The sequence below is a fragment of the Myxocyprinus asiaticus genome, chromosome 30 (assembly GCF_019703515.2).
Source record: "Myxocyprinus asiaticus isolate MX2 ecotype Aquarium Trade chromosome 30, UBuf_Myxa_2, whole genome shotgun sequence".
In the NCBI taxonomy this organism is placed as follows: domain Eukaryota; kingdom Metazoa; phylum Chordata; class Actinopteri; order Cypriniformes; family Catostomidae; genus Myxocyprinus; species Myxocyprinus asiaticus.
This window is the reverse complement of record NC_059373.1, coordinates 5,789,584-5,812,845: the sequence shown is the minus strand read 5'-3', so window position 1 is coordinate 5,812,845 and position 23,262 is coordinate 5,789,584. Positions and strand designations below refer to the sequence as shown.

The following is a 23,262-nucleotide window of genomic DNA, read 5'->3' as shown; positions in this document are numbered from 1 at the left end:
AGAAAGTTCAAACGTAAACAACTGAACTAGCAAGTTGTGACTGTTCTGTCACATCATTTGTACACATACTATAATGGCTTCGTTGTGAAAACAAATGCCTGCAGATGTTTGGCTTCTTGTGAGGACGCTGTAAGGATTCACAGCACCCTGGAGTGTCAGTCATCTCCCCTTGGCTGTGTAATTAACGCTGTATTTATGAGACACATATTAAATGGAGAGTCTCTCGGTAGAGCCACCGTGCAGGTAACCTCCCTCCGCTATGATTAAAACCGCTCTCTGTCACAATAACGACCCTCCACACGTCCACTGGGACACAGTCGTTTGTCTCTGCGTCGAGAAACGTGGAGCTCTGTTGCTGTGACCCACGTATCATAACCAACAAAACCACTCAGCAAAGTTTATTTATTGTTGCATGGTGTGATATATATTGCAATTAGGAGCAGGATGCAAAGACAAGCAGCCATTAATGGAGCAGATATATCTTGTGTCGAAACGTTGGAGGAGAACAGCACCAGATGGCAACCATATCTATAAAGAAGTCATGTTTCAGAGTAGGAGATTAGTGCTTTTGAGCTAGTTTTTAATGGTCCCTCGAACAGATTACTGTAGCCCCCTAATCTTTGTAATAACCTCTTTTTTCCCGCTTTCAGATGAAAACCTGTAAACTGGTATCATCATGCAGGAGCAGCGAAATTGAATCCATCCAACATCCCTGGGTTGTAATCTTCAAATTCTTGCCATTTCCGTTTTCCCCCTTCACTCTTCAGACTGTTTTTTTTTTTAACAGATACTCTAGATAGACCTAAGCTTCTTCACCTTTCCTGTAGTTGTTTTATATAGAAGCAGAAATGCCTCAAAACATTTTCACCCATCCTTGGGATGGCATATACTGTATATATAATACCAGCCATCTCCAACCCTGTTGTGCTGTTAACTTTAACTGTTCACAGAGCTAACCTCTCTATATTCTCAACCCACTGGTACCTATAAATAAACATTTCATCGATCGCTTCAAGCTTCTCGTTCCACCATAAACAGCAGATCACCTCAAAGTTTGGTATGGATGAGCATAAAAGTGCTGATAGATATACATAGAGCTTTTTTTCTGTGAATCGGGATTGGTGAAGATAGTGTGGGTTTGGCTCAATGGATCTCTGACATTCTCTGAGTTATGCAACCTGTTTCCTCTCAGCCTGCCGTCCAATACGCCCACCTAAACATCCACATTTGCACTTAAATAAATAAGTTCTAACAACAGAAAAGTTGAAAACTACCTCAGACTGGTATAATGAGAAAGCCCACCACTTGGTTTCATTTGGCACTTAGGAAGATTGGGGAGGATCTCATTGATCTTTGGTGGAGTTTCTGTTGACAAACATAATGTATATAGATGGTCACAGAGTGTAACACTGAATTTAATAAAAATGGTCTTGATCTCTCAAAACTGACCCGAATGCTCACTGCAGGGTTCCTTTGCAGTGACTCTTGAGTTCGGTCATTAGCAGTGAGGTGAAAGAGCCTGCTGGGAGTGTGAGCCTCTAACGGAAGATGAGATCTGATTAATCACACACTCCACATGGTGCAAAAGATCTGACACTTTCATCTGCACAGGGTAATCAGCAAAGACCTGGGCCAAACATCAGACATGTCCATTGAATTGTGATGATATCTTTTAGAACTGAAAGTTCTAATTTCGAATAGTCCCTTCTTTTCTTTAATAAAATCAAAAATTTAGGTTTAAAAGAGGCACTTACAATGAAAGTGAATGGGGCCAATTTTTTGAGGGTTTAAAGGCAGAAATGAGTAGCTTTTTATTTTTATAAAAGCACTTGGATTAATTCTTCTGTTAAAACGTGTATTATTTAAGATGTAACGCTGTTTAAATCATCATTTACCGGGATTACAAGGTTTACATGTTATGTAGTCATGGCAACAGAGTTGTAAAATTGGATTTAACTTTATACAAAAAAGGTTAGTAAGCAATTTAATCACACTAAAATCCTGTTAACATGCATATTGTTCATGTCTCGCAGCTCTGCTTTTGAAACAGTGAGTATTTTAATGTTTACTGATTGGCCACATTCACTTCCATTGTTAGTGCCTCACTGTGACCCAGATTTTAGCTTTTTTTTAAAGAAAATAAGGGACAAGTCAGAATTATTTTTTTGTGGTAATCAACAATATGCCACAGATGCTGTCAATTGAGCTTAAATTGTTTTGAACTTGGAATATTCCTTTAATATAGTTTGAATATTTGATTAACTGTGTATCAGATGCTCCTAGAGTGACCTTTAACCTCCTCACCCACATCCCAGCACACTTGCCCCTCCTAACAAGAAAAAGGACACAGAGGTGAATAGATTTCTGCTCTTCCTTAGTTTGCTTCCCTGTAGGGAAAGCAACCGGAGAGCGCTTTTACCGAAACAATCCATTTTTCAGCAAGCAGATCTAGGAGACTCACGAAGTGTCATTGTTTCTCAGAGTTAACTGCTACATACACATTCTACCAAACACAATAAAGAACTTGAAAAGTGAGCCGATCGCTCCCCTGTGAAACACTTGCAGCATCTTTTTCCTGTGTTCAATCTCCTGTATTACCCATACATGACCTCACCAGTAAGTCCTGAGCTGGTGCCAGTGTTTTACAGACACATGACTCACTCAGAGTTAAGTTCAGACTTCTCCAGGCAATCTACAGAGAACACAGCTCTCTTTATTACTCACATTCCTTTTTTGACATTCCAGCCATTCATTTCAGAAGTCTTAATTTGGGCATGCCTCTGTTGCAGATACTGGCTGTACATGTGCCACGTCACTCAATATTCATTAGTTTTGACTGGCGTCTAATGTTGTTGCATTTTGACACAGAGGCAGAGTAAGTCTGGTTGGTATGCCTGCAGCCATGATATCACTTTGACCCTGCTTAGGTATTAATGCTGTGGGATCTTTTGACTCACTAGCTCATTAGGAATCACTAGCTTTGTTCCGAAACCTAAAGAACTGCCTGCTGTCTACTACATATGCAGCTGTCTGCTACGGCCATATCCACACTAATCTGTTTTCGTTTGAAAACTCAGTTTTCAGTTCTCTAATGTCATCGTTTTTCAAAGTATGCAGTAATGGAGAGCATTTACAAAATGCTCTGTCTGTCGGTGGAGGAAAACACCATTCTAGTGTGGATCAGAGGTGTAAATGTAGCAAAAAGTATGCATGGACAAGGCCTAAGGCAGCATCTAGAAATGCATTTAGAAACTTTCTCGAGAAACATAACTGCAGATTTATTTATAAATAAAATACAATTAAAACAAAACAAGTTGTAATTTCTGTTTTAATGTTTAACAAAGCAAAATGAGAGAAAAAAATATATAAATCCAAATCCCCCTTGAACTTGCTTAAGTATGCTCTGTGGTAACCTGGTTGGGAATCACTGATTTGGTATATGCTCTAGGAAGCAACTGTTCAATTCAGTCTAGCACTTTTTACAATACATATTACTCCAAAGTAGATTCACAGAAAAAAAAAAAAAGAAAAAAAAAAGAATTTTGCAAATGTATTTGTGATGCATCTGTTCTACCTGCTCCATGTAGGACTTGAACCAGCGTCACTGGCATGTGAGGTGGGTGCACTAACAAGGAGGCTAAGGCTACAGCCTATAGTGTCAGTAGCTAGTGCACCTCTTGAGGTCAGGAGAGTGAAGTTTATACACATTGCACAGCTATGTATCAGCTGGCCACTCTTACACTCACCCCCATCTGGGTCACGGCACCATTGTGATGCTCCTGTTCTACCCGCTCCATACAGGACTCGAACTGGCGTCTCCAGCATGGGAGGTGGGTGCACTAACAAGGAGGCTAAGGCTACAGCCTATAGTGTCAGTAACTAGTGCACCTCTTGAGGTCAGGAGAGTGAGGTTTATACACATGGCACAGCTATCTATCAGCTGGCCACGTTACATATACATTCTGGAATTGTCTTTTCCGCAAACAATACTTCAATGGTACCTTAGAATTTGCCCAGAACAAGATTGCTTGAAGATTGCTATGATGCCAAAAAATAAATAAATAAAAAATGCTTCCTGCGTAGGCGGCTTACTAGGTTTTGGAACAGAACTAGTTTGGTCTTCAGGATCCACAAAAATGTTGTGTCACTCTTCAGTTACACTAATTAAAAACCTCTATAAATGAGTTGTTTACATGCATGTCTAATTATATATATTACAGAAACATGTTAAATCAGCATTACTGGCATCTTTTCAAAAAGATGATTATTGAAAAGTTCACAGCATTCGCGAGAAATTCCAGCACCTTGGACAGTTCCACACCCGCCCCGCCCTCGGTGAATGATCGGCAACTGTTTTTCTTTTTTTCTTTTTCTTTTTTCCCCCCGATATTTCGCCTAGAGGCTCCAGCCACAACCAATCAACGGAGGATCTGGGACTTGCCGTTGTTGCCTGTGGATACAACAGGGGGAGCTTCAAAGCGCTTGTTTACAGTTGACAGCGGCAGTCTGACTGAAGGACGCATAGGCGAATTTCCCGCAGATGGGATAGAGGTATCCATTTGGGAAATCCATGGACACTCGTGATCATCAACGCAACTAAAAAAGAAAGAAAGAAAAAAAAACACTCCTGATTAGACTTGTTTAGTTCTTTTCGCTTCTACGACTGGTGCGCATTTAGTCTGGGTTGCATTAGGACAAAAGAAGGATATCTTACATTTCATCGCCAACAACTCGCAAGCTTTTTGTTGGACCGAACGCACTGGGCGACATGGAAAACGAAAAATACTTGCCAGAACTGATGGCGGAGAAGGATTCTCTGGACCCGTCCTTCCAGCACTCATTGCGGCTTCTTGATCAAGGTAAGTCGCGCTGTCAATACCTGTCAAACTCTACGGGGCGTACCTCATACTTTTGTCTTAAGCTGCGCGATGTTTTGTGTATTTTGCGGTAGGCTTTCGTGGCTTCAAAATGACTGAGAAGGGAGATAACAGCGTAATTTTTCTAGTCTTTATAACATCACGAATATTCGCTTATTGAAACACATTCCAACATGTACTATAGGCTATGCACGTGCATCCCAGCAAACAGAACGTTACCGTAACGTTTGTATATGGTTCCTATTTGGTTATTTGGTTATTTTTGTATTGGGGAACCAACTCCTAACGTTCTTTTTTTAGAATTGTATTATTTTATAACTATAATCGAGCCTTCCAAGAACGTTATGTGTACCAAATATTGTTAGGTGGGCAATCTGTTAAAGCTAATGTTTTACTGAGCGGACAAAAATCTCATTTATTCCTGGTCAAGATTCACTTATATCGTACAGAATTACCTGACTGCTAAACAATATTATGAACATTTTTTGTCTCTTCGCGTAAAATAACCTACTGATGAACTTCATGCCAAATCGTTTTCCCCCAGACGGACGTGCAAATGTCGGCTATGATTTGTAATTGAATATGTCGCTAGCAAGCCAATCAAGCAACATACACTGACATATGTGTATTTATCTGTTCGCGGCGAGGAATTAGGCGTTTTTATTCCTCAAGAGCACCAGCTCATTCGCGCTTCTCTAAGGAAGTGTAGCATATTTACACCGAGGGAGAGCCGACTCATTAATTAATCCGTTTTAAGAGCGGCGCGCGGAACCGATTCTGTCTTTGATACCGTCTGACATTTAGTCGCGTCGCTCGGATGGAAGCGGGTCTTTTTCGGGCTCTCGAGCAAATCAACAACCGACGCAAAGTGTTGAGCAACAACCAAAGCATTTCATTCAAGTTTTGATGAATGTTGTTTTTTGGCCTTTATCTCTTTTAAAAGTCGTCTATAAATTAAAAAAAAAAAAAAAAAAAAAAGAGGGACAGTTTACATATGAGACAAACGAAAAGCGTTCTTGCGTTCCAAAAGCTAAATGGAGCGCAACGGAATGGAAGACGACGCAGGTGTCTCGAGGCAAGGAGTTCAGTTGCTTGACATGCCGTTCTTAAATAAATAAATAAATAAAAATAATTAAAAAAAAAAAAAAAAAAAAAAAAACGCCATTTTTCGTCTGCGTTTTTATTTTTTTTTATTATTTTTTTTAAATAGTTGTTATATGTATGTATGAGGAACCAGGGCTGATGTCATACTTTTTTTTTATTATTTATTTATTTATTTATTTATTTATTTATTTATTTTTACCTCTGTGGATTTCTGTGTAGACTTACACTTCAACGTTTTGATTTAAAAATGCTGTAGAGCGTTTACAGAATTTTTGTTAATACGTGTGAAGGGCCTTTGTGAAGGGCCCCTAGATTAGAACAGCTACAGGTTGATAACAGAACTTTCAATGTTCCGAAGTAATTTGCAACTTCAAGTTATTTGCCAAAGTTATTTACTCATGAAATAACTTGTCACTAATGACGAGTCGATTTTTGCCTCGTCTCACACACACTTCAATGAAAATATACCACGTGTCTCACTGGGCAGAATCAGCTGGAGGGTCTTCATCCAAAACCATTGAGTTTTAAATCCGGAGAACTGGTGCACGAAGGGTTCTGTGTGTAGCTTTAGGGATGGTGCAGCTGTTTTTGAATGAAAAATTGATTTATGCAATCGAATGTGTGTCTAGGCTGTTTGGTTTCACATTGCCCAAGGGTGTGACTGAAGGTCTAGGAGCTCACACATTAATGTGGTTTAATGTTTAATAAAAAATGTCTGCAGACTCAGCATAATGTGAAGCATGTTCTTTCTGTGCAACTGGGCGAAAGGGGGACTGTTTGAGTTTAATTTCTAAAGACTACAGGGATTGAGAAGAAACTTGGAGGGAATGGTGTAAAATTGAATCTGAAATAAGAACAAAGTATCACTCTTTTTCCCATGTGAAGTGATGCTGGATGATCTGTCCTATTCTAGATCATTCCACTTGAAAGTCAACATAATATTAAAGCTGACCGCATTTACTTACTTAATGCATATTTTTTGTCTTATTGTGCATGATTCATTGGTACACTTTATTCCACAGAAGAAAATAAAAATCTTTAATTAAAATGCAATAATTTTCATTTTCAGCTCTATTCTGGCATGTTGCGCCCACTTTGCTCAATCAATTTTTAATGGATAAAATCATTGTCCGTCCTTCATTTAGTCTAGTTAAATGTAATTTATACTCATAAATATGTCAGAGTATGAATTCCAAATTAGTGAGCAGCGTTTATGTTGACTTTAACAGAATGGGGTTTTCACCAAGTAGAGAGATTTCCTTAGACATCAAAGCTGTCACACCTCTCAGTATAATGGTGTCAGTTGAGCTGTGTGGCCCCTAACATACACCCCAAAATATTGCCTTTAGCGAGAAGAGTAATATTCAGACGAGGAAAGCACTCTGTCACTAGTAACTGTGATTTCTGTAGTGATATTGGCGTGAGAAAGACAAAGAGTTTCTGTCAGAATGAAAGGCGCAGTGGTAGCAATAACACATTTTCACACTTTCACACTCAGCGCTCATCTGCCTTATCACTCCATCTCTCTGCCTTACACACTCTCTCTTTCTCTTTAAGAAAAGAGGTGGCCTTTTAGCGGGATGACAGCTTGTATCTTGAGGTATTATGACTGGAGGACATCAAATTTAAACTTATATTCAGTTCCTGGACAGTTCCTCTCACTGAAATGAATTTCAAATAAGAGAAAAATACAGGGAACTAGAGAGAAACTAAGCAAGCAAGCAAGACAGAGACTGCTTCATCCAATTTGCAAGTAATTAGCTTACATCTCTGAATGTTTTTTTGGCAGAAATCAGCATAGGCGTCCTGGGGTTTCGCGATATTTGCGTGGCTGCCAAATCTTAAGAAAAACTTGACGCTCTTATCTCTAGTGCACCACAGATGGTTTGTGATGTCACATCGAGGAGCTCTCATCTTAGAATCCTTAACCAAATGATGCGATTGGCAGGAGAAGAGAAAGAGAAAAGACTTACAAATACACTTTTGCACATACATCCGCATCCACACACACAAATGCACTGTTTGCATTTCCACACACACTGCTAAACAATCTTAACTGGCTGGAAACAGATGTAGTGGGAGTTTTGTTAAACCAGCACAGACCAACAGTGACCAAGCTCCCGAATTCCACATTTTTCTTCTTACTAATTGCCTAAGAGAGGTCATTTTTAACACTCCATTAAACTAAAAAGTGACCCTTAATTGAGGCTCAACATTGTTCAATTTAATGCATCAATAAAGACAGAGAACACACTCATACCTGAGCTCACATTTAGTAGTTATGTACAGTACTATAGCATTTTCCCTGACATATAGGCATGTGTATTTTTCAATGTGTGTTTACTGAATGTATTTTACTGTATCCGGTTGTTTAGAAAAACATCTGCCAATACTAATAGTTTGGTGGTTCTGCTTTTTTATGCTACCTTGTGTCAGATCACTAATGATTAATTACACAACTTTGATTGAAATTTAAATAATAACTTTTTTTTTAAATGACTCTTTGTTTTCCATGTTTCATAGTAACTAGTCTCAGTAATAAACAAAGAACTAAAACAAATTAAGAGTGATTGTCCGGCACGATCACTGGTTGTTTTAAACAATCGGCCAATGTCTGATACCGTTTTGCAAATATATCTGTGCATCTCTAGGTAGGGCTGAATATCACCTACTACCTCATGAAATGATATACATCACAATACATAACGACTCAATACATTGCAATGTTTCCATCATTAATGGGTCACAAGATAGACCCAGTGTGGTCAGAGTCACATGATTCCTTTATTTTATCCACGTGGGTTGCTTCTTTTTGTTCTTTTGAGAAATGCCATTTGTCTTAATAATGCGCTTATTAAGACAACTTGAATTTATATGAATTCAACTGTAGGAAATTATATAAATGCAAATAAATAAAACATATCCTCAATATGATGATCTAAACTATCAATGAAATAACATGAGTAAAAGAATCGCGATATATGATTGTATAAGTGTAGCCGTTGCGTAAAGCACGTTTGCATGCACAGGAGTTGACCTGTGGTAGCTTATATTATACATTGAAACCTCCCTTTTCCTTTACACAAAGTTATGGGTGGGAACAGAGGAAATACTTTATGCCATCTCTCCTCCAAGCCTTGTGGATTTCGAGGGAAGTAAATTCTTGCACACATTTCCAAGGCCTTGAGCGCAGCGTGGAATGCGTAAGATGGTCTGTAAGATACTTTTGAGATTCAGGAAGAGACACTGATTCCTGCTATGATACAGAGATCTGTTTAAAAAGGTTTTGTTTTCTCTCTCTCTCTCTGTACCCTCTGATCTGTGGCTGAACGCCGGCTTACTAAACCACCCACTAGCAAACAGAAACAACACCTGGCAATGCATCAAAACCTGAATGCATCAAAAGCACAGATAGATAGATAGATAGATAGATAGATAGATAGATAGATAGATACAAAGAGAGAGAGAAGAGAGAGAGAGAGAGAGAGAGAGAGAGAGAGAGAGAGAGAGAGAGAAATTGAGTTGAATGGCACTTTATTGAGACAATCATTGTTGTCTCGCTGGTGCTTTGTACATCAATAATATATTTGTGTCTGTGTGTGTGGATGGCTGTTGTTATGAGTTTCTGACAAATATTGTAGTCGGGGCTGGACTGGGACAAAATTTCAGGCCGGGAGTCTAACACTCATCCAGGCCACTCCATAACCCACAACAAATTTCAACTTACTGTAATGTAGCCTATCTAAAAAAAAAAAAAGAAAAAAAAGAAAAAAAAAAAAAAAGCAGAATTTGCATTATGAGCTGTGACAGAGTGATCACATTTTGGCTTGTACAGGAGAAATATTTTCATTAACTGTAATGTATTGACTGGCATTTGCAAGAGTGAGGCTCCTTTAAGAGGCCAAAAGACTGGGAGGGGCATTCCTGTGTTGGGTGAATATGTGTTTTGTTGGCCAGAGGTATTCTGGTGCTGGCCAAATGAAGTATGTTCTGTGATGCTTGAGTTCAGTAAAAGTTTCCAAAGTTACGACCGCCTCCTCCTGTTGTTCAAATATCTTACATTGGTGACGAGCGGACTCGAACCGACTGTGTGCAGATAAGTCTATATTGTGCGGCTGTTAAAGTGAACGAAAATAACCTGCATCTGGATGCGAACATGACTACGTTCGGCCGTATCGAAGAGTTTGATGAATGCTCGAGTAACTCTTTTGAATAATACATAGAAAGACTGGAATGTTTTTTTCATGTAAATGACATTGAGGAGGGTGCAAAGAAACATTCCGTGCTGCTCAGTGTGTGTGGTGCTAAAACGTATTCCACTTTACATTCAGTGCTTGCCCCAACGCAGCCCTCTACTGTGACTTATATAAACATTGTAGCTGCCTTAAAACGCCATTACAGCCCAGCGCCGTCGGAGATTGTTCAACGTTTTCATTTTCACAATTGTAAGCAGAAACCTAATCAAAGCATTTCTAACTACACTGCTGAGCTTAGACATTTGTCTGTGCACTGTGCTTTTGGAGATCAGTTAGAAGCCATGCTGCATGATAGAATCATGTGCGGGGTTGTGGATGAAGCACTACAGCGACGCCTGCTGGCTGAAACCACGCTCACATTTAAAGAGGCAGAGGAAAAGGTGCTAGCTGCTGAAACAGCATTGTTAAATGCTCGCCTACTTCGTCAGCAACAAAACAAATCACTGCTGGAGGACGATGTTCATTATGCAGCCCATGCGCATGCATCAGTAAATAAGACAGCAGCTCCAAGTGAAAATCAAAAACGTGACAAACCATGTTTCAGATGTGGCGGTCAGCACACCCCACAAGACTGTAGGTTTTCCACTACGGTATGCCATTATTGTAAAAAAAGAGGACATATAGCTCATGTGTGTTTAACAAAGACTAAACATGGAACTCACAAGGATGCAGCCAACGCCACAGCAGAATGGCATACAAACGTTATAACTCACAAAGAACTGAATGATTACTCTGTTTACAGCACCACTACTAAATCAAAAAGAGGGGGGCAGAAGCCATATCTGGCCACTCTGATACAGAACAAACAAGCACACACAATGGAAGTGGATTCAGGAGCGGCATGCTCCTTGATTAGTGAGCATACTTATCAAACATTGTGGCCCTCTCAACCCCCTGAAATGCATGCAAACAATGGAATACTAAAGCAGTGGTCACAGGCAACCTTGGAAGTGAAAGACAAAATATTTGTAGAAGTATTGTGCAAAGGAACACGAAACACACTGCCTTTGTTCGTCATCCAGGGCACTAGTCTGTTGGGACGGGACTGGTTTGATGCCCTAGGAATATAAGTTGAAGGAGTACACAGGGTACAGCTTCAGTCTATAGAGGAAATACTGACTGAATATTCAGAGGTTTTTCAGGACATTGGGGTTTGCCGATCTCTATTGACATTGATTCTACAGTTACTCCATGTTTCTTCAAAGCCCGGTCAGTTCCTTTTGCTTTACGGCCACAGCTTGACGAGGAGTTGGACAAATTGGTGGCTCAAGGAATTTTTTAACCTGTTCGACATGCAAAGTGGGCCACACCTATAGTGGCTGTAGCAAAAAAAGATGGGGGCCTGAGGATTTGCGGTGATTACCGTTGTACTGTGAATACAGCTGTTAAGCCTGACGTGTACCCTATACCCACAGCATCTGAACTGTTCTCGAAGCTAGCTGGAGGAATAGTTTTCACTAGACTTGATTTGAAACAAGCTTATCAGCAGCTACCATTGGATGACGACGCAGCCGACTTATTGACTATTAACACTCACCGTGGGCTTTTCTGGGCTCAATGGTTGCAATTTGGGTTGTCAACGGCCGTTTCAGTATTTCAAAGATTTATAGACACCTTGCTCGCAGGAATTCCAGAAGTCCAGCCATACCTGGATGACATCCTGATTTCGGGCAAAACCATAGAAGAACACAACGCACGGCTACGGGCCATACTGAAGTGCTTTGCTGAAGCTGGGCTACGTCTAAAAAAAGAGAAAAGCGTTTTTGCAGCTACTCAAGTGGAGTTTTTGGGGTTTAGTGGATAAGGATGGCATCAAACCAATCCGTGAAAAAGTGGAAGCTATCCTAAAAGCTCTGCCCCCACGGAACAAAACAGAACTTCAGGCATTCTTGGGGCTGCTTAACTTTTACAGCTGTTTTATTCCCAACAAGGCCACCATCCTGGAACCCCTGCATCGCCTTCTAGACCAGTCTGCTACTTGGCAGTGGGGAGCGAAGCACAAGATGGCATATGCTCAGGTGAAACAGTTGCTGCAAACAGATAAAGTGCTGGTGCATTATGATGAAAAGAATCCCCTGGCAGTGGTTTGCGATGCCTCACCCTATGGACTTGGGGCTTTATTGTTCCACATGGAACATGATGGCCAGGAGAGGCCCATTTGCTTTGCTTCCAGAACAATGACCACCACTGAGCGGAATTATGCTCAAATTGATAAGGAAGCATTGGTGGTTGTTTTTGCTGTCAGAAAGTTTCACCAGTATCTCGCAGGCCACCATTTCGTAATTTTTACGGACCACAAACCTCTGCTGGGACTCTTACACCATTCCAAGCCAATGCCTGCCATCCTTTCACCACGGATGCTACGTTGGAGTTTGATCATTGGAGCTTACGACTATGAGCTGTGCTACAGACCGGGCAAACACATGGGGAATGCTGAAGCCCTGAGTCATTTACCCTTGCTGGCATCTGATGCTGTTTCGTTAACACCCTTGGAAGTATTGCTACTGAAAATGGTGCCAGATGCACCCATGCATGCTGAGCGAATCGCTAACCTTATGCTTAAGGATCCTGTCATGTCACGAGTATTGTGCTGGGTGGTGCATGGGTGGTCGGCCGATGTAATGGATAGCCGGTTCAGACCCTTCTTTTCACGCCGCCATGAACTCTCTGCACATAAGAACTGTTTGCTATGGGGAAGCCGTGTGGTTGTTCCTTGCTTGGCGAGGAGAGAAGTACTTGCTATGTTGCATGACGCACACCCAGGCATTGTACACATGAAGGGACTCTCAAGGAGTTATGTGTGGTGGCCGGGCATGGACAGAGAGGTAGAGGAAACTGTCAAGGCATGCGAAACCTGTCAGAATTCACGTCATGCACCTCCTAAGGCGAAAGTGCACCTTAGGAGTGGATGACAAAAAGATGGTCCCGGCTGCATATTGAATTTTCAGGCCCTTTTCAGGGCAAAATATTCCTCATAGTGGTTGATGCACATAGCAAGTGGCTGGAGGTGTTTCTGATGAGTTCCATGTCATCGTCAGCCATCATTAACTCTCTGAGACTACTTTTTGCAACACATGGTTTGCCCGATGTCATAGTCTCAGACAATGGTGCTTCTTTCTCCTCTGCGGAGTTCCAAGAGTTTGCCGAGCACAACGGCATTCGGCATGTCATTACAGCACCTTATCACCCAAGCTCAAATGGTCAAGCTGAACGCATGGTGCAGACAACCAAAGAGGCCCTGTCTCTCATCACTAAGGGTGAGTGGGAGACCCGGCTCGCCCGTTTCTTGTTGTCACAACATGTTACACCCAATTCGTCAACGGAAAAAGTCCTGCTGAGTTGCTTATGAATCGGCGACTGACCACTGCCCTGGATTGTCTGCATCCTGACCATGAAGGTGATATGCTCCACAGACAGGAGCTGAATGCTGACAAGTGCCCTGGCACAGTCAGAGAGTTTAAACCGAATGACTTGGTGTATATGAGAAGTTACACCAGAGATTATAAATGGATGCCTGGAATCATCGTGGATGTCACAGTCCCCTTGTCATACAAGGTCAGGACTGGGGATGGGCATATGCACAGACGACATGTTGATCAGCTGCTGGACAAGGCGGCACCCTCGGCCGACCCACCAAGACCCAAGCCAGATGGCTACACCGTCCCTCCGTCTGAGCCCACAGTGGCAGAAATGTTTGAGTTACAGCCACCCTCAGTAGATGTGGAAAATCCTGATAGTGGCTTTACTGGAGCTGAGGGCGTGTCTGAGTCTCTTCCTTCTCGGAGGTACCCCGTAAGAGAGCATGGCCCTCCAAGAAGATTTTCAGATTTTGTGGACTGTGGAAAAGTGGTGTAATGTATTGACTGGCTTTTGCAAGGGTGAGGCTCCTTTAAGAGGCCAAAAGACTTGGGGGGGGGGGCATTCCTGTGTTGGGTGAATATGTGTTTTGTTGGCCAGAGGTATTCTGATGCTGGCCAAATTAAGTATGTTATGTGATGCTTGTTCAGTAAAAGTTTCCAAAGTTACGACCACCTCCTTCTGTTGTTCAAGTATCTTACATTAACAATGACATTTTGTAGAGCAGGCGTGTTAAGCTCTTTTTAAGATATGTGCCCGTTTGTACTAAACACCACGTAATGCAGGGCCAAATAATGTATCTGAAAACGAGCATCATCACAAATTAAAGCCTGTGTAATAAAAAAATAAATAAATAAAAAACCTCTACAGATAGTTTTAATTACCGGTTTGCTTCTCATTAAAACTCCGGCAGAGTAAAATCTGTATAAATGCATCATATTTATTAGTTCAATGATTCAGTGAAGACTGAGGAACAACTAAGAAATCCACTTTTTACCTTTCCTTGTATATGTTCATGTTGTCATTATTGCCGTGTGAAGGGGAAAAGAACTAGGTTGCTCTGTGACTGTCACTCACTGATCCAGTTTCCGATAAAAAGCGTGTATGTGCGAGACCGAATGGTGCAGTTCTCTGGTTGGATTGGTTGTGTTTGACACCACTGATGTCAAACAGTTGGTGGGTATTTTTGACCACTGATATTAGTGGTTTGTCACACTATACTGTGCTGCTCAGCAACAGCAAGCCTCAAAACCTCAACCTACGACTACCCATATTTTTTTAGCAAGTTCATGAAAAAGAAAGCCCAAAGTTGCTTACAGTAGGTGGACCCTGCATTGGGCAGGCAATAAAATAGAATAAAAGTAATTAAATGATAATAAAACGGTGGGTCAAATCAGATGCAAGACAGTCCAGAATTTGCACGGTGCTCCCGGTGGCCTGATTATTGTTCAGGTGAGTACAGGATAAGGAAAACCGATCTGGGGTCAGCTCTCAAGATTTGTTAATAAACCCTCGGATGCATGACGTCCACTTCAGTGGACAGATTTATAAAACCATTTTTAACCATCGGTGATTCACTTTAACCCTTAACAGTCATCTTTTCATGTCATTGTGTTTTTTATTTATTACAACATAAATTTAGCATGGCTGACGAAAGTGGGGATGGCCTAGCAACATTTACAACTATATTCTGTTGAGGTGGATGGATGTTTAACTTGTGTATCATTTTGAAAAATTATTGTTTTGAAGTAAAAAACCAACAAACAAAAAACAAACAATTAATGCTAACTTCACTAAACGGTTGCACCACTTTTGTGGTATTTTCGCGCTAAAACCTGCATCTAATCTACTAACCACTCATCCAGACTACCCAGGTAATAAATCTGCTGAAATAGCACTGTTCAGTAAATATTTAAATTAGGTAATTGTCTTTTCAGTGCGAAAATGCCTCCCTTCTATGCAAATTTTTGCTTATTACAGAATGCTCCTCATTCCCAAAACTCAAGTGTTATTTGCCTGGTGCAGTACATGGAAATCAACGTTAGATATACACTATAAATGAATGCAAAGCAAACTAAACAAGAGAAAGCAGTCCTTAGTTCTGAACGATTTGATGTGGATTGCTTTGTGCACCTGAGTTTATTTGCCTTTGCAAAGCACTTATTTTCTTGTAAATGAGTTGCCAGAAATGGGCATTAAACAGATCCATATTTTGGTAAATCTCAAGCTATTCTTTTATTTGTCCTTTTTTGCACTGTCACTACTTGATCCTGCTTAGGCAGCTAATGACAAGTTCTTATTACAGGAAGTCTTTTTGCTGAAAGGATTTGTTTAGTCATGTGGCAATGTGCTATGTCTCACTCTGTTTCATTCTCTGATTGCCTCTCTGGTTCACTTTTACTTTCTCTCTGTGTAAAGTGAGAACTGTTTCCTAAGAGACTCAAACTGTTCCTCATAAAATCTAATGACTGCTCATTAACTGCAGTCAACACATATTGATTTTACCCTTAACATCTGATTAAAGTTTGTAGTTATGCCAACAGAAATTATTAGATGCTTTAATTTACTGGGTGCTCCAGTTTATTTTGGAGGTCTACTAAGAGATCACCTGAATGCCAGATAAGGGGAGTGTTTGAGTCATTATTTTTGCATTTCTGCAGAAATAACTCACTTCACCTTTAACAATCAGTTTTAGAATTAATTTAAGTTAAAAATAAGGTTTCCTAAAGGACATTGTGTTAATAGGAAAAGTAGCCCATGCAAGTCTGGTCTGACATTGTTTTAAGAATCTATTTTCCGTTTGTGTTTGCGATAGATGTTTCAGCTTCACCTCAGATAACTCATTTTCATTCACCAGCCAGTGTTGTTTCTTGGCTCTTCTACAGGTGTAATCATCTCCAGCAGGCTGTGCATGAAAGGGTGGCTGATTTTAAAGCATTCTCAGCCCCCATAAAATGCACCGATGTGGAAAACATGCCACGCTTCTCATTGTCTTTTGAGGCTTAAAAAAAAAAAAAGAAAAAAAAAAAAAAGAGTCTGTTTTGTGTCTGCGTTTGTCAGTCTCAGCAGTTCTGCGTGGGGGCTTTCTCAGGTCAACTCGAAAAACAAATGAGCCTGGAATCTCAGACGCAGAGCAGTGATTTCGGCACAACAGGTCAAGGATAATGAGCCAGAGCATGTAACTGTGAAATAACGTCTCTGCGTGTTTGAGGAAAAGAGACTGTCTGTTCCCCCTCCCTCCCTCTCTGTCTTACCCTTGATAGCTGGAAATCCGTAGCGTGATGTGTAGCGCTCTCATCGAATGACCTGTGGCTACCCATAATCCCCCTCTGCTGCAGTGGTTTCATGAGGCATGGAAAGAAACTCGCTCTTTAGGAATAGTTCACAGAAAAATGAAAATTACTCACCTTCTTCTTGTTTTAAACCCATATGACTTTCTTTCTTCAGTGGAACACACACACACACACAAATATATATTTACAAGAATCTTCAAGCTGCTCTTTTCAGCATATTGTGACCAGGGGCCGTTCAGCTTCAAAAAGGACAAAAATGTACCATAAAATCTTTTCTACACTTTCCCCACCCCTTGCATGTTAATTTATAAAATACATATTTTTTTAAATATATTTTGATTATGCTTCTATGCTTTCCTGTAAATGTCCCCAAAAGAAGATACATTTACTTAAGGTAAATTTATATACTTATATAAATGTACAACTTAAGAAGCAAAGTTGTGAAAGATAATTGTGAAAGAAAGACTTGTTTTCAGGGCAGATGTTTTTTTAAATTAAAGGAATGTTTTGGGTTCAATACAAGTTAAGCTCAGTTAACATTTGTGGCATAATGTTACCACAAAAAATCATTTCATCTTGCCCCTCGTTTATTAAAAAAGCAATTATAGTAAGGCACTTTACAGTAAATGTAAGTGAATGGGGTCTGTTCATACAGTAAATGGTAAAATATGCATCGCATCATGTCAAAAGTAGGGCCGCATTAATGCCTGGAACAAAATTTTGTTAGATTTATTGTTGCATGAGAAAATTATTGTATCTATGCACATTTTACCATGGTTAAATCCATTCTGCAGAATTCCACAGATTTTCCTCTATATCAGCACAGAAAATGCAAAAAAGTTCTGCCTCCAATGCAAATCTTGTTCCGTCCGGGGCTACTTTTGGCTTCAGAAGACTTGGAATTCTGTCAAACAGCAGCAGAATTCTCATTTTTGGGTGATCTGTTCCTTTAAATAATGCAAGTGCTCCTTGTGTATCAATGGAAAAGCTTCGGCGCAAACAGTACACCGGTTCAAAAAGCTAAACGATCCTTAAACACCATCCACGCTCAGTGTTCCCTTCTTGCAATTGGTAGCTCACAGGGAGGCTGTCAGGCAACCCACCAAACCTCTGGCACTCTAACATTAATCTAGGTCACCAGTCCACCCCTATGGAAATCCCTCTTCAATTATACAGTATTAATCTTCTACAGGATGTTAATGCATCACACAGCAGAGCACGGGACAGTACAACAGCAGCCCTGGATAATAGAGGATTAGAGAGAGAGAGAGAGAGAGAGATACTCTGTTAATCAGTATGTCTTTGGGCTACAGTTTGAATAAGGCCACACTCCTCCGTGGGGAGAAAGTTATTTATCAAGGACTGGAGCCAAATTAAATTTCAAAAGGGAGAATGCAATAGGAGAACGAAATGGAAGGATGAAATTGTAATTGTAATGGGTAAAAAAAATAGAAGAGAGACCACAAGGGGCAAACAAGCTGGACAGATCCAAAATAAATAAACCTAGTATGAAAGAAAAAGACAGATATGATAGTATGTATGTAAATAAGATGACTCTTCATAGTGCTTGTGTTTGCTGTCTGACTGAAGATGTCTCCCAGATATAGATAGCATAATAGATTCTTTAAATTGAATTTAATGAGTCAAAAAGACTCATTCTAGCGAATCATTCACTGAACACAGTATATCAGAATTGTTACTGAATTAAATGAATAGTTCACCCCAATAAGAAGTTTCTGTCATTATTTACCTCTATGTCATTTGAAACACATGTGCTGTTATTTTTTTCATGGAACAGAAAAGTCGAATTTTAAATAAAGTTATATAGCCATAACTATAACTAAAAATCTAACTTTAACCATTGTAACATTTATTAATCTATGACTTGAAATGAACTGAGAACTATTTCCATGCTGAACTTAAGCCTGTGTTGAACCACATAATGAAATATGGTTTGTGACAAATCAGTATAATTACTAGTGGTCAACTGATATATCGATAAATCTGCCAATATTTGGTATTTTTAGTTTATCTGATATTTCGTTTAAAGAAAACAACAGAATTTCTTTCAAAACGTGCAAATCCAGCAATTTCTTCATGTGAAGCAGGTATTCTTGTGGAACCCTCGTATTTCTTCATGTAAAGTGTGTATTATATCAGTCTGGATCAAAACTGTGTCCCTCTGGCTAATGTTGTGTAACAGTGACACTCAAAGAAGGCTATCCCGCCGTGTCAGCGTCTCAGAGCAGTTCTTGTGCATTGTGAAAGCAAAGTGTTGCAGGTTCACTCCTTCACGCAATTCAAAACATCTAAACTGCTACAATTCATTAAACAAATCTAAAATACTCCACACAGTAGGCGATGACAGCGTTTCACCAGACTTGTAATGAGGAAAACTGTAAACTGTCAAAAATTCACACTGCACTTTTTAAGTCAAAATACAAGCTCCATGTGAAGATAATTTGACAAAAACTATATTGTATAAAACAAATGTAATCCTCTAAATAATGATAATAATAATAATAATAATTCATTATTATAAAAATAAACTTGAATGGGCCTCACATTAATAATTTAGTGTTATAACATCTATTCATCTATGACTCGAAATGAACTGAGAACTGTTTTCATGTTGAACATAACCCTGTGTTGAAGCACATATTGAAATGTGGTTTGTGAGAAATCAATATAATTACTAGTGGTCGACTGATAGAGCTACAACTAATGATTATTTTGATAATCGACTAATCTAACGATTATTAGAACGATTATTCTATTATTCGGCGATTATTGCAGCGATTAATCATTAGCCCTTAACTGACCTATTCAGCTTATGCCCTGACTTAAAAGGTTATATTAAATGTGCTTGCTAACAATAAAGAGGACAAAATCATCTTTTAAAAATACCTCAATGACATTCACTGAATTAAAGAAAAAAATAAAAAGTTTAATTCAGTAAAGAATTCACTGCAAAAAATAATATTGTTATCAAGTGTTTTTGTCTTGTTTTCCATTTAAAAGTTTCATTAAAACAAGATTCTTAAAACAAGATACATTTACTTGAGAAGCAACATATGTGATATTTAGACTTGCTTTAAGAGAATTTATCTTAAATAGAAGTGTATTTTTTTCACTTTGTTATACAGGTACTTCTGCAAGTGCAGTAAAGACAAAATATATTCAATATCTATTCTCTACAAGCAAGTCTTAATATCTTACATGCTAGTTCTCGGGTGAATGAGTCTTTTTTAAAGGATTTTTAGATATTTTTAAAATATTTGTATTTTTAATATTAAATTCAAAATTCTCAGATAATTTTATTAATTTTTTTATTCTGCAGTATAGTTGCTAAAGTAAATGTACGTTGTTTTAAATTAGTTTTAGATATTATTTTTGGTAACAAGACAAACAAACAAATCAAAAACTTTGTTGCAGTGTATTATGGGGCAAAGACTACCCTCTCTCATGTTTCTGTTCTATCAATCCATCTTTAACTCACAAAAAAAACAAAACTCTCTTATTAATAAAACTGCGTATCGCCAGTTTTCTTCATGATAAGAAATGCACAGTGATGCATATATTATGATTCAATAAGTTGCAAGCCATCATGTTATAATTTAGGTGCATGAAGCGTGCGCGCTCGAGGGATGAGCATCCCTGCAACAGAGTGTGCCTCAGCCGGGTGCAGTTTCAATCTCTATCACCCTTAGATTGGGACACTTCGCGCAACTCATAGAAGAGGCGCTGACCGCACAAAGAAATGCCAGTTTCGGAGTTTGTAGTTATTTACATGACCTGCTTCCTTATTATTTGAACTTTAATAAAGGATGCATTAAAGATATAACGGTGAGGAGTTTCCTTTAAAGGCACTCCACATGCAAGTTTTGCTTCAGTGGAACGGCAACTCCAGCTCTGCTATATTTCACAACGAGAGTGTTTCTGTATTTACTTATTTTGTATTTTTGCATTATAATTCCCTCATACTTTGCGATCTACATCACCTGAAGCGGTTTGGAAAGTATAGAGTACATCTGGACTGTGAGCTGTGTAATTCTTTCTCTCTTGAGTCAGGCGCAAACTGCAGTACTGCTCTCGCGCATCATCATTAGCGTTTCATATGATCTCATGTTACGTTAAATGAGATCGTCATGGTTACTGGTGTAACCTCCGTTCCCTGATGGAGGGAACGAGACGTTGGTGTCGATGTAGTGACACTAGGGGTCACTCTTGGGAGCCCGAGACACCTCTGGTCTTTGATAAAAGGCCAATGAAAATTGGCGAGTGGTATTTGCATGCCACTCCCCCGAATATACGGGTATAAAAGGAGCTGGTATGCAACCACTCATTCAGGTTTTACACTGAGGAGCCGATATAAGGTCCGGCCATTTCAGCAGGTAGTTCAGCGTTGTGGCAGGAGGGACCAACTTCTTGTTCCCTCCATCAGGGAACGGAGGTTACACCAGTAATCATGACGTTCCCTATCTGTCACTCACTCGATGTTGGTGTCGATGTAGTGACACTAGGGGTCCCTATACAAAATGCCACAAGGCTGAACTGTGTTATGTGAACTGGCGGTGTGTGGTGGGCAGACTTGCTGTGTGCCTCATAGCCAGCACACCAGGTCGACACGTAACCTCCCCCAACACAGTTATGAGTGTCGAACGGCCCTTTTTGGCGACAAGTCGACTACCCAAAGATAGAGACAGGCTTAACCCAGTCGTGGCCTCTTTTCCCCTTCTCTTTTTCCACTCCCTAAAAAAGAAGGGGGATTATCCGACTGGGCCGCCAGGTCTAGTCGGGGGGTGTCCCTCCCAAGGGGAGGACACCGCGGAGACCACACCTCGCCCCAAGAGAGGGGGGATATTTAAGTGGAAGAATACATCACATGGTCTTTCCAACCATGTGAAGAACCTTCAAGGTAGATCCTGCCCAATGGGGGAGGAGTTACTACAACATGGAGACTGGGGCAGAGGGGCTCTGCCCAAGGAAGACGCAGTTTGCCAGCAGGGAAACGAATTAGCGAAAGACATAGATCGTATGGGCTTAGCCTTACAGGGAACCACCACATGCGGAGCACCTACCCCAGAACCGAGCTCTTAGTTAGCGTGTGTACTGGGCCGGCAGTGAGTCTCTCCGAAAACTTGACTGCCACAGGGCTCGGAGGAAGTCAACCAGGGAACAAGTTTTGTGAACACTACTGGGAATTAACAGCACACGTCTTCAGCTCAAAAGGAGGTGGAAGGCGCTATGTGCAAGCCGGCTATCCCGGGTTTATCCGCTTAAGTTGCGTGCCACTACCTGGGACGAAACCCGTTCCACCCGGAGGTTGTAGAACCTTGCAAAGGTGTTGGGTGTTGCCCAGTCCGCTGCTCTGCAAATGTCTGTTAGAGAGGCACCTCTGGCCAGGGCCCAAGAAGCCGCTACACCACGGGTAGAATGGGCTCGTAGCCCTACCGGGGGCAGCATGTTTTGGGCGAGATATGCCATAGATATGGCGTCAACAAGCCAGTGGGCAATCCTCTGCTTGGAGACAGCGCTTCCTTTCCGCTGTGCACCAAAGCAGACAAAGAGCTGCTCAGAGAGTCTAAAGCTCTGCGTGCGATCCAAATAGATGCGGAAAGTGCGCACCGGACATAGCAACGCCAGGACTGGGTCTGCCTCCTCCTGGGGCAGCACTTACAGGTTCACCACCTGGTCCCTAAAAGGAGTGATGGGAACCTTGGGCACATAGCCCGGTCGGGGTCTCAGGATCACGTGAGAATAGCCCGGACCTGACTGCAAAGGCTCAAAGGGGGCTCTCTGTAGGCCCTGAAGAACTATGGAGAGATCCCATGAGGGAACGAGGGGCGGTCTGGAGGGATTCAGCCTCCTGGCGCCTCTTAGGAACCTGATGATCAGGTCGTGCTTCCCTAAAGACTTACCGTCAACTGCGTCGTGGTGTGCTGCTATGGCAGCAACGTACACCTTCAAGGTGGAAGGGGACAGCCTCCCTTCCAACCTCTCCTGCAGGAAGGAAAGCACTGATTCGACTGCACATCTCTGGGGGTCTTCGTGTCGAGAAGAACACCACTTAGCAAATAGACACCACTTAAAGGCATACAGGCGCCTCGTAGAGGGGGCCCTAGCCTGAGTGATCGTGTCTACCACCGTGGGTGGTAGGCCACTTAGGTCTTCCGCGTCCCGTCCAGGGACCAGACATGGAGATTCCAGAGGTCTGGGCGTGGGTGCCAGAGGGTGCCCCGTCCCTGAGAAAGAAGGTCCTTCCTCAGGGGAATTTGCCAGGGGGCAGCTGTTGCGAGGAGCGTGAGGTCTGAGAACCACGTCTGGGTGTGCCAGAGGGTGCTACCAGGACGACCTGCTCCTCGTCCTCCCTGA

The 23,262-nt window shown here is 41.0% G+C and overlaps 1 protein-coding gene across 2 annotated transcripts in view; it reads left to right on the top strand.

Moving 5' to 3' along the window:
• Positions 1–4,505: 4,505 nt before the first annotated feature.
• Positions 4,506–23,262, top strand: part of LOC127420981 (KH domain-containing, RNA-binding, signal transduction-associated protein 3-like) — a 213,004-nt gene continuing 194,247 nt past the window's right edge. For both annotated transcript variants that reach the window (XR_007893922.1, XM_051663653.1), the window contains exon 1: positions 4,506–4,859. Coding sequence is in view for 1 of the 2 variants with exons in the window: in XM_051663653.1 (XP_051519613.1) it covers positions 4,769–4,859 (91 nt within the window). In the remaining variant the exon portion in view is untranslated. The remainder of the gene's footprint in view (positions 4,860–23,262) is intronic.